The sequence below is a fragment of the Astatotilapia calliptera genome, chromosome 4, assembly GCF_900246225.1.
Source record: "Astatotilapia calliptera chromosome 4, fAstCal1.2, whole genome shotgun sequence".
In the NCBI taxonomy this organism is placed as follows: domain Eukaryota; kingdom Metazoa; phylum Chordata; class Actinopteri; order Cichliformes; family Cichlidae; genus Astatotilapia; species Astatotilapia calliptera.
In genome coordinates, this window is record NC_039305.1 from 5,010,930 (window position 1) to 5,023,845 (window position 12,916).

Sequence of the window (12,916 nt, forward strand, 5' to 3'; positions counted from 1 at the left end):
TTTGTCCCACTTGCACTCAGTTTACTGAAGAAGAACATTTGAGAGGCTAGTAGCAGCAAATGTTAAAGTTAATGCAGAGATTATTGCATATATTTTCAGATTGCTCAACCAAGCTTTGTTCAGATTGTAGATTTTATGTAAACTGTGACCTTTTTAAAAAAGGAGGGCAATAATGATTAAAATGGTTCAAACCTAGACACAGTCTGGAGGAGCATACGTTCAACCATTTTCTTCTAAATCTTCTTCAAAGCACCTTTCACATCTTTTAAAGGTTCATATGAAAAAAAAAATCCCTTAAAATATTAAATATAGTTTTTTTTCCCTCCAACAAGCTAAAACTAAGCAGCCGAAAACAAAAAGTAGGTCATCTAGATTTGCAAAGACCGCTCCTGTTTATTTCCTGGTTGTATCAGTGCAGTTAAAACTGCGAGTTCCTATTTACCAGGCAGATTAACTCCCTTCCCGAGGCTTTCATTTTACAGATGAGTGGACATTTGATCAATACAGATTTTTTGAGTTTCAAAGTAATATTTTTTTCTTATATTTGCAGTTATTTTGATCAACAGTTCAGAAAAAAAGAAGAAAAAGATCAATAAAATCTTCATAACTGCATGTTTTTTATTTTAAAACTGTGTCACAAATTGATTTCATGGAAAGCTGCTCTGTGATGTGCAGTTATTATTTTTGATTCTGACAATCACTCGAATTACGGGAACATCTGCTCTTTGATGTTTTACACCATCCATTACTACCTGCATGTCAAGCAACTATTTAATTGCTACTCGAGATTTATCCATTTACCTTCTCCTCCTACATGGAGAGACAGTCTATTCAGTACGTGATGCAGCTGTAAAGATCATCAAGACTGTCAAATTAACTTGGCAAATGATTGAGTGATCGGGAGGGCAGAGGCTTAAGCGTACCCAGATTCTGTTGACAGCTTCGCTCTCCATCCTCATCATAAAATGGTGAAACTACATCAGTCATGCTCTGCTCCCAGTGTGGATGCCAGCCAAGTGCCAATAATACCATTGATACTCATACACAGAGTCTGTTTATAAATAGACTGCTTTAATATTAATCTTCTTTTTATTTCTCCCCTGCTAATACACTGCATTTATATATATATATATATATATATATATATATATGTGTGTGTGTGTGTGTGTGTGTGTGTGTGTGTGTGTGTGTGTGTGTGTGTGTGTGTGTATCTGAATATTGTGGAAAATACAAAAAATACAAAAATACTTTTGGTCACACCGTCATGCGATTTAAGGAAAGTGTAGCAACAGCAGCAGCTTGGCCACATGTGATTACTGCATATATTAATAAAAGAGTGAGTTGCTTTTATATTGGGATTAAGGTGCTTTACAGGCATTGAGGGATTCCCTGTTGAATAGCGTTCGAAAAATGCGTAAGAATTGGAGAGGATTGGACTTTCAGTTACTGAAAACATCACTCAGTAAGAAGCAGAGCTGCTCCCAGAGCAGAAGCAGCCTGACTGGTTGAGTTAAATCTGACTAATTCAAAAAGAACAGTCTCTGCTCCGAGGTTCATGATTTAATTACTTCCTGAATCACATTTATTTATTAAAACTGTTAAAAATGTATGGCTAAATTCCACTTTTTGAGGTCAACTTATAAAGAAATGTAAAGTGTTATGAAATGGGGGGTCCTGCACTTCTCTTTTTCCATCCATTGCCAAGTCAAACCCCACATACTCACATCTCTCTTTAAGGAAACGTAGCCCACTGGCGTTACATTGATTCAGTACACCCCTTGATTCAGTAGCTTGTAAAACCAACTTTAGCATCAATAACTTGAAAGAAGCATTTTCGGTATGACTTTATCGGTCTTTCATGTGGAGGAATTTTGGCCTATTCTTCTTTAAAACATTGCTTTAGTTCACAGAAGTTTGCAGGCTTTCATTTATGCACAGCTCTCTTAACGTTCCCCCACCTTAATGACTTTGTGTTTGACGAATGACTGCAAGGTGCCCAGGTCCTGTGGCTGCAAAACAAGCCTCCCACCACTGTGCTTGACAGTTGGTATGAAGTGTTTGCACTGATATGCTGTGTTGGGGCTGTACATCTAAACTTTGCTCTCATCTGTCCAAAGCAGATTTTTCCAGAAGTATTCTGGTGTGTTCAGATGCAACTTTGCAAACTTAAGCTGTGCTATTATTGTCTTTTTCTTTTTCTTTTTTTTAGGGGAGAGGACATTTCTATTGGCTCCCCTTTTAAACGACCCATACTTGTTCAGACCTGTAATGTCTCAGGTGTAGCTCTTAGGCTTATTGAAGTTTCTCTGACGCTTGAATGGTCTTATTTTGGGGTCAGTTTGATGGGACATTCACTCCTAGGATGATTGTGGTAGCGTATTAACACACACTTCATGTGTCTCCAGACCAACAAAACACCAAAACGTCTCCTTCTGGAGGTGCTCACACTAGCTTCTAATCTGTTGATCATCTGTCTCTGACTAGCAGCACCTGGCTGCTGCTTACTCCTACTTACTTGCTTAATCGTGTGGAAGCAGTAAAGGCGTAATTAGTTTTTTTTTTTTTTTTACAAGAAAGCATAAAGTCCTGAAAAAAAAGTCCTTTTTTCACTTGACTGTATTTGAGATGCACTGAGTTGCTCGGTCTTTATTTACATACATTTGAAGTCTATGCTGTTCAAATTAGGGGTTTCCAAATTGCCTTGATATGACTGGAAACACCAAAACAAATGTTTTAATGTTGTTGTTTCAGTGTGATATGAATGTAATCCATATTTTCAGAAAAGCAATCATTGGTTTGTTAAAATCTGACATCAGACAGGTTATATGAGAGGCATTTGTCCAGCCGAGAGTTTGCACAGTCAGAGTAGCAGAGCAATTGTCAAAAGTCTGTCACAGTACTGTGTAGTGGCATGCCCATTAAGCACACAATGCTAGTAAGTGGACTGACCTGTATCATTCAAAAGTTCCCTTGTGGACATGTACCAAAGTCCCATCACACCTTTTCCTCTGTTTACCTTAAGCTGTTGATTCTGTGTCTTTGTGGGAAGTAATCCTAATCAATAAGTTATCTTAGATAGAATTATTTTATTCAATATGAGCACAGACACACATATGAGACAGTTTTGATGTTGTGCAGCCCGTTAGGAGGCACAGATGTTATTTTTTTGCATGATTAAGATCTGCACTCTTTGGGGTTTTCTCTTCAGTCTGATTTTTTGAATCACCATCTGCTGACAAATGAACTTTTGGCATCTTAAAGAAATATTATATCCCATGAATGACACAAGTACTACAAATGTGTAACAGGAGAAAGATCCTGTTTTTATGTCCTGGTCTTCGTGCTATTTTGCCTCTGGAGCAAGTCTGACTCCAAAAAGTAAAAGCACAGCAACAGGAGCTTATAGTTTCACCTGACACACTCATCCAGACTGCAGGGCTATGACAGGGATGCTGTGCAGAATGGTGCCAGGATGCATTAACAAAGTATGAGAAGCAGGACTGTGTTACCACCAATTGGCATTATACTCAGCTGGAGAGGAGGCCACACTAGCCCCAGTTTCTGGTTAACATGTCCGCTGGTGCAATAGCTTACGGTTATAGACACGCTTAATGTATTCAGCGGTACTCCAACATGAAGCTTCAGCAGAAACAAAACCGTGTAATGGGTGCCTTTTTTGAGCTGCAGCAGCATCGGATATGTCAGTCACTGAGTTTAAAGGAGACAGCTGTTCAGTATCTAGCATCAAAACACACATTCTTATGAGGAATCTATGCCCTTTTTGGCTTTGTTCAGTGATGAGAAAGATTTCAAGATTCAAATGTTTGTCTTGGCCTGACTCCTTTGGCTTAACTGCCTGAATAAGCAGGAGGCGCATGCAGCAAAGGAAGGCAGGGAAATGTCAAGAGAGATTAACGAAGCACATTCCACAGAGGTTACCCTTCAAAAGCAAAATGGGAGGAGAGAGCGCGAGAGGCGGACGGAGCGAGGGAGAGAGAGCGCGCAAGAGCGAGAGAGACTGTCGAGGATCAGCGCAGAATTAATCTACTTATTGTTTTCAGATTTATGAAGAGAAACTAATATTTTTTAAGGCTAATTGCGATACGGCCCAGAAAACTTATAAGTTGCTGGTTCTTATTGTATTTTCTAATGCGTATGATTTGTAATGATTATAACATTACAGGGGAAATAGTAATATAAGTGATCTCTGGAATATAAATGTTTTTTAAACTGTCTCCAGTGCTGCGTGTTTCACTTGCGCTTCAGAGAACACAAGCACTAAGCCGAGTGTTTTCTTTAGTGCCGAGCAGATCAATACCTAAAGTTTGAACTCGACCATGACAAAGTCTTGTCTTGAGGTCAGTGTCAATAGGATTGATTAAACAAAAAAAGAAGCTCTAGCTTGCAGTAGCTTTATTCTGTATAAATGTATTCTGTATAAATGCTTTTCTGAGGCACGTGCAAGGGCCTCACCTCATTGGGTAAAAGAAGTGGCAGATTTATTATTTTTGTAATTATTTCATCTTGGTTTTACTTTGTGTAGGATCAAAAACACACACCTCCGTGGCTGAATAGGATCACTGTAGTCGAAATAAGATTGATATTTCCTTGTAGCAATTTATATTTGATGGCATGTCTCTGCTCTGGGGGAACTTCTCTGGCCTTAAATGGAAAGGTCGAGACAGGGAAAGCAGCAGCTAGATCCCCATACAGAACAGAGCAGGCATCAAAGACCACAAATATGACAAAGTTAGATACAACATGACAAAAAGAGATGAGCTAGAGTTGAACTCCAGAGCTGCTTGCAAGTATACAGCAGCCATGGGAAAGCCAATTGGATACACAAATGGGCATTGACTAATTCTTCTTGAATTGGGTCATTAGAGCATAGATTTGGTTTGCCAGCCCAAATGGTGCTGATTTGGATCAATCTCATTGTTCTTTCAGGGACTTGTACCTGCATGTAAAAAAAAGTAGAGCTAACAAAGTGATGCTGGGCTTTTATTTGCTGGCAAAAAATGTTATTACCTCTGGTTTAGGGAACTTGTTTTCAGGATGTAAAAATGCTGATGTCAGATTTTGCAGCCATCACAGACACATACGCACAATGTCCTTTGGCATTGATGTCTTAGGCATTGGCCACAGCAACACTGCGTGACAAAAGAAAGATTTTTGAAGAACTACAGAGCCTGAGGAAGGAGGCTGGAGGGGTGGCGATGGAGTAAGTCACAAGTTACCTTTAGTTTGTGTGTTGCACCTTAATTTGGTTTGTTTTCTCTCACTCCGTTTCTTCTTTTTCACATGCTTTTTACTTTTGGCTAAGAGTTAAGCACCAGTACCGACTTGAATAGGTTTAGGAAAATATCGTGGTTTGGATTAAAACGCTCCCCTTCATCGCATTAGCTGTGAAAGCTGAAGAATGACGCTCAACCAGTTGTGCTCAAATGTGAGGCAAAAACGATTTTTCTCAGTGTTAATATGTCAGGACATGAAGGCAGCTGTGCCAAAGGACACATTGATCTTACCAAACAGCAATATTTGCAGGCTGGTTGAAGAAAATGTACAACAGCTAAATCTAATTTATAACTGGTTCAAAAACCAAATTAGAACATTAAACTGCTCTAAAGTGCACGAAGATGAGTAAAATATCTAAAGCATAACTTATATGGATTATTACGCACTATGTGGTGAAAGATTATATTCTAAGCACACGGAAAACTCAGGTATGCATACGTCTTTTAGTATCTGTGGTCAGATAGAAAACCCCCTACCCAGGCACTTAGCTTAAAAATCCCCCCTATGTCTTGACTTCAGTTTTATGACTTAATCAGTTTTTAGCCACAGTCATGAGGTGCTAAAATCCTCGAGACGTTAAAATGATATAAGTGATAAGCTTTTGGTCTATAATTATGGATGCACTGTGCATCAAGCGATGAGTGTATTTAAAGAAAGTATTGGCAGTGGCAGGGTCAGCGAAAACTGAGTAAATCCTCTTTCAACACGCATCTCACTTGGTATTTGTTAAATATAAACCATGTAGCCTATATCTCATCTCCTCCACCGAAGAACCCAATCCTTGAGCTGCTTGACCCCAGTTGGTCTGGCTCATTGTTCTTCTCTCTCCCAGTTCTAGTTTCTGCCTCTCTGCTCAGCCATTTACTTCAGAGGAGAGTGGAATCAGATTAAAGTAGGACAAAGAATTGGTGGGACCGAAAAGTGCTGAGAGTGACGATTTGCATTAAGTGAAAAGTAAGATGGAATGGAGACCGCAAGAGACATTATCCATTTAACAGATACCTGGAAGACAGGGAAGCAGACGGCTGTTGAGTGAAATTATCTAGGCCAGAGAGGACTGTCGATGAAGCGTGGATGGTAATGAGAGCGCAGATGGATCCTCGCAGACAGAGCCTTCATCAGCTGTGCATTACCTTCAGCATTAGCAGGGAGGGTTCAAGGGTTACAGTGATCCTGGTTGTGACTTTGCGGCTTGCTCACAGCTTTCTCAGAGCTGGACAGAGAGACCTGCAGTAGAGGAAGTGCTACAGGCGTGGGCTGAAGGAGAAACGGGTCACTTATGGATAATTAGAAAAGGATAAAATCGTTCTTTAAAAGCTGCACTAGGCAAGATTTTTTTTAAAAATAAAATATACCCATCTTATCAGCTTTGATCACAAAGTGGAGCTACAAAAGAGAACTACGTCACTAACCTTGACTAACTGAGATGCCGTAGAGTTCCTCTTTCTGCACATTTCAAATATGAGTGTTTTGTGGGAAAGTAAAGCTTTTTTTAAGAGTACATTTCACATAAAATTTTGTTTCAGGGACAGATTGTAGGTGTGTCATAGGATTTACCTCTTGGACCTCTTGAACCTAATGAAAAACATCTAGATTATCACTGATATGCCTTGAATGTCCTGGATCTGAATGAGCCATGTTATATCACTTGAATTTGCAATAATGCTACAGAAATCTAGAGAATGTTCCTCCTGCTGAATTCTGCTCTTCCAGCCTATCACACCACTATTTGGTCTGAAAAGTCTTGCCAATGGCCAGAGTTCTCCATTGTGGGCTAGATTTTCTAAGGCCTGAAAAAAAAAACATACTCAGAGGTTATTATAGATATTTGTGTCCAGTGATGCCAAAAATATGTTGCCTGGCTCAGCTTTAACGGGTAATCAAATAATGTTGCAGCTGGTAAATGTGGTGCCAATTTCAACTGAGTTACACAGTTATGGGTAGCTTAATCTGTAGGCCTAATAATATGTCATCTGAAAGGTCATTACAGCAAAGCCTTAAACACCAGAGCTTTCATGTGTTTCCCAGCTTGATTTTGTGTTCGCTATTCCCTGTTGTCAGCAGACCTGATTTCTTTTTGAGCTTGGCATCAGAAAAAATCCCCCAAAAAACAAAAATAAAATGAAATAAAAACAGTAAATGGATGCTGGGTAGTTTTCTAGAAAGTGAGCATCATCTCTTCCAGACTGGAAATGTTTTATTTGCTTGAGAGTTATTTTAAAAGGTATTTTTACATTCTATTTTTAGCTTCTGACATTCAAAGCCAGACTAAGTTCTTATATTTGTTTTAAAGCTGCTCATAAATAAATTCACTTGACTCGGGGCATCAAATCATTTCCACAGTATGTTATAATGTTTCATATATAAAAACCCAGCAAAGTGAAAATTAGTTAACTTTCATAAAAATCTACTGGAGAGATAATATTTACCTGCTCAGGGTTGCATTTTATTATGATGTGTATGTAAATGGGTTTAGTTATCTTTCACTCCTTGAAACATGTCAAGAAATGTCAGATAACCATGAAAGACTCTGCTGAATTTCCCACTTTTTAATCATTATATAAAAAAGTATTTTGTCTTTTATTTTGACTTATGGCAGAAAAGAAAAGAAGATACAAGACAAGAAAAAAAAAGCTCTAAGGTGATTTAATGTTAGCTAATGCTCTATCTTGGTTTTCCAACACACTGAATTAAGATGGTGTACATTGCAAACCTGCTCAGTATCAGCTCTTTGGCATCAGTGTGAGTATTTTATGCCTCAGGGGGTGTGCCAAAAATAATTCACTTACTTATCCAAAGGATTGCCGAGGTACGCACGCGAATTACTTGGCTCTCTGAATGAATAGATCGGCTTGTCGAGTGGGAGACCCGTCTGGTAGCGCGACAAGAAAGATATCCTACTGGCCTCTTAGCACTCAAAGCTTCTCATTTTCAACATATTAACAAATGAGCACAAATGCGGCCGGCCTCATAAACAGCAGAGAAGGAGTATTGTGTTGAAAGAAAGATTGTCTCGCCGCTGTTTGACATTTCACTTCTTGGAAACAGAAGCAATCTGTGTGTCTTTTACACATCACGTGCTGTCTGTTTTTTCACGTTTATTGCCACTTGCAGCTGCCAGTGTAAAACGTCCCTTGTACATCTTTAAATATTTTCTCCGTGCTGCATTTTGGATGCTGGGTAATAATTTGCATTTTTTCACCCCTCTATCATCATCTGCATAAAATGTTTCACCTGGGATACACAGAAAAAATCTAAACCGCTTGCTGATACTACCCTCATGATGCAAACTACCTAAATGGGAAAAAAATAACCAATCCAGAGCAGTGAAAAGCTTATAAATTAGATGTGAAAGGGTGATCCTGATAATGTATAAAATCCCTGCGTAATCATGCAGAGAGGAGGTGGCAGTGACCTTGAAGGCTAAAAATTATTTTGTGAAACCTAATTTACTGCACAATGAACGTTGCTGGGTGCAGTGGAGGAAACTGCGCAGAGACTGGTGAGTGTGTCACTATCTTGCTTGTTTGCGGTGAGACAGCACGCAGCTACAGGGTAAAGAGATCTTATACCGTACGTTTGTTTTAAAAAGCCTGTGCTGTTTTGTCATCGTATTTTCAAGTTATGATGTAAGGGGGGAAGAAAAGGTTGTCAGTTGGGATGCAAATTAGCAAATCTAATCTCCTCTCTAATGTGTCTCCAGTTTATCACGTGACCAAAATGTTTGTTTTATTCATCTGTTGTTTAGGACGCCTCCCATTAATGCCTGCAACTGCAGATTTAGCTTTAACCGCAGTGACAGTTCTAAGATGTCACACCACATATAACATTTCAAGACAGTCAAACCAGAGTCTCTGAGCGTCAATATCTTTCTCTCATATCTTGACACCAGTGAACCAAAACTCTCATTCACTCTCATATTGCTGTGCTGCTGCTCCGCTGACACTGAATGAAGCTCCGACTGAGATTTCATACGATGACAGCTGAAACTTTTACATCTAAGAAAGCTGTACAGAAAAAATAGAAAGCTATAGAACTGCTTTTAGTCAGGAAACGCTCTTTCACCATCAAACAATGTGAGGAAAATGTACTCACACTCGGCTTTCCTTCCTGGGTTTTATTAATGTGCAATTACAGGTGTACAATATAGTTTTTTATTACAATTCTATTCATCCAACTCAGGGTTGCATGGGGGCTGGAGAGGCAGGGTACAACCTGGACACACCATGCATGCTTACACTTACACCTACTGCTAGTTTGGAAACATCAATTCATCTAACACTCATGCCATTGGACTGCTGGAGAAAGGCAAAGTACCCACAGGGAACGCGATGAAAATGTGCAAACACCACACAGAAAGGCACCAGCTGGCCTGTGGAGTCAAACCCAGGACATTCTTACTGTGAGAAGGAAGTGTTAACCATGACACTATTGTAGAAAACTGTGGGAGAACTGTAGAAATTCTTTTTTGAAAGGCTTAGTAAGAGGTAGTTGCACATTTGAGACCCCAGACATGATCTTTGAGCAGGTACTGTGTGTTGTACCTTGCAATAAACTGCTATAAAAATTTGCTGTCTATTCATTTAGTTTTACATTTTCTATAGACTGTTGGGTTATGATTGCTTCAGTAACGCCTGCCTCGCGCTTTGCTACAATCAAAACCCTGTAAAACATATCAAAATGGAGCTACATCATTGCTCAGTCCTTTCTATCAAAAAGACAATAAAATAATCATAAAAATGCTTCACTCCGCTTCATTTTCTGTTGCAAATTTGGGGTCCACTTCATTCTTGTTAACGCTGCCTATGAAACTGGAAGTTTGCGACTGAGAGTTCCCCTTTATTGATTATTTCTTTTAAAATTCTCTGATGGCAATAGTTGCACAACTGCTGTGCAAGTTATGATGGAGTTACAACGAATATGCATAGATGGTAACGTGTCCTAATCGAGTAAACAGTGTAATAAATTGTTTACTGAGGTGATAATGGAAACAGTAAAAGAACAGCTGAACAGTGTAAAGATTATATTCAATGCAGATTTCTTGACAATAAAGAATGTTATTGTAGATTACAGTAGTCCGATTGTAAAATAACAGTTTACTGCTGGCAAATCAGCTGCTGGTATTTCACTATAATTTAACAGGGAAATTTCTCTCACTTTACTTTCATGTTATTCTGTGGGGTTTAAAACCATTTATGAACAGTCTTTCATATGAAATTTTCCTCTGAGAGGCTGTGATATTTCCTTCAGTAAAGTGAGACACCAGCGGGACTCCTGTGCATAGCGCACACTTTCTGAGTTCCAGCCGTCTTTGGCAAAACGGTTATATTATTAATCACACATATCTGAAATCAGCACGGGGCTGTTTCCATGGTGATTTTGTGACATTTATTTAACGCCCCAGTTGTCTCTCAGGGTGAGAATTGTTTCTCAAAAACAAAACCTCCTCCCGTCTTCGGTTACATCATGTTGAGTCAAAGATTAAATCCTGCCAGCAAACACACTGACATCAAGGTAACATCCCTGAAAAACAGAGGACCAGACGAGCACCTAATAAAGCAAAATTCAGTGACCGACTTTCCCTCTGATTTCGAGGGGGAGAGAGGTGGGAAAGATGGTTCAGCAGGAGCCTAAAGAAAGTTTTAACTGCCTGCTGTGCCACAGATCCTCTCAAGGATTGAAGTGCTGAGAGAGGCATTAATAGATTGCTACATGAAAAACAAACCTTATCCAAAATAGAAGTGTTGCCTCCCCTTCAGTTTGCCACACATGGTATGCCAGCCTTGATCACAACCAGAGTGCCAAGGCTGAGCCTTGATATCTTAGACCCACTGTTAAGTAGGCTCATGGGACGCTCTGCCGTTCCAGTTGTGGCTTCTCGTTGGTCGTTCGGAGAGATGATAGCTGTCAAGATGATGTCCTTATTCATTTCCGTGGCTCAGCCCTTTAATAAACTTTGCCGTCTCAACTGTACCTCCCTGCCACAGTGAAACCTTCTTAACATTTAAACAGGGGCCCTAATGAGGGCGCAGACCTGCAGAATTATTTAAATGGATGGTTAAGATGCGAATGCTGCCAGAGCTGAATTATTACTGTGCTACTGTGTGCTTTAGTTTGTCTGGCAGACAGAAATTCATACCTAATCTGCCATCTCATTAAACACCCTAGAGCTTCTAAAGTAACCTAGATCTGCGATCCTGGAACTTTGATGTACTTATCCTATCAAAAGCATTTTTGTCTTGCGGCTGCCCCTTTCAGACTTTTTTAAAGCCCAATTATTCCTCATGATCGCTGACAAAATTGCTTATATTTATCTCAAGCTCACTGTTTCTGTAAACTGTGGCTCATTTGAATCATGCACTATTCCCTCGCTGAAATCCAATATTCTGTCTTTTGCCAGCGGCAAACCCTACAGAAACCAAGAAGAGGTTCACAAAGCAGGGTTGCCGTTTCCCTGTGCGGGTACATGTGAATGTGTGTTTATGTTGTTAAAATGAAACTGTTTATTTTAAAGTGTATTTCATGTGCAGTGTGGTGTATTTATGAAGGTGTCTGATCACTGCTAGTAAAAAAAAGAGTGTGTCCCTGCAGAGTGGTTCCCAAAACCTATCTGAAAGCATCTGTGTTGACGGTGTACAGCTGAATGTAAGAAACAGAATGATGTTTTGCATTTTAGATAAATATAGCGATAAACAAGCAGCCCTCGGTTATATTAGTTATTGTCTCGTGAGGATTCAGATTACAGGATGTGACTCTTTAAACATTTTACCGAGTCTCAGCTCTGAAAGACTATCCAAGCGCTGTGCTCCTAGTGTTGTATGATATGAAATAATGAGGACGTGCAAATTAATTTACATAATTGTTGTTTAATTGCAGCAGCCGAGGGTGTTAAGGATGCAGCAGCCCCTGCTGGTAAGAGCCTTCATGACATCTAAACTGGGCCCACTAGCTGTGCTCCAGATATCCAATTTATTTTTTGAGTAATGCATACAGTGGCCACCCACTCTAAGCAGAACATGCACTGGAAACCAATATTTAAAGAAATGCTTCTAATATAAATTTTTTTCTCTCATTTACAGATAACAAGGGTAAGAAACCGGCGTTCAGTGTTGGTTAGTCTCTGTGTCACGCAGACTGTCTGTAGATCATCCTCATCCTCATCTTTCTCATCCTTTTCATCATCGCTGTCAGCTTCATCGCCTTCATCCTCATCATCAAAATAATGTCTTTCCTTCCACTGATTCAGAGATGTCAGGAGAGGAGGAGGGTAAGGTTTAAAGATGAACCCGAACAAACACAGAAGCAGTGAACTTCTGTGGTGATGGGGTTGAGTGTGGAGATGCATGATCACACACTTACACACATGCACTTGAGCAGTTCAGAATTCCTCAGTAATCACTTGTTAAAATCTCGAGCAGTGAAGAAGGTGTTTAATTCACGGGTAAGTGTCACACCGTGTATACACGAGCCCGTCTATATGATATTTTTGGCTTTATTTAAATCTGTGATTACATGCAATGGATACAGATGAATATTTGCCTTTTAGCTACATTTATTTACTGGAGCAATATAGCATTCCTAAATTTAATCTTATTCGTGTAGGGAACAGCTGAGGACTTCA

The 12,916-nt window shown here is 39.6% G+C and overlaps 1 protein-coding gene across 1 annotated transcript in view; it reads left to right on the forward strand.

The window, feature by feature from the left end:
• Positions 1-12,916, forward strand: part of mybpc2a (myosin binding protein Ca) — a 64,450-nt gene that overhangs the window by 5,291 nt on the left and 46,243 nt on the right. The window contains exons 2-3 of the mRNA XM_026164140.1: positions 12,172-12,207; positions 12,375-12,383. Coding sequence (XP_026019925.1) covers positions 12,172-12,207; positions 12,375-12,383 — 45 coding nt within the window. The remainder of the gene's footprint in view (positions 1-12,171; positions 12,208-12,374; positions 12,384-12,916) is intronic.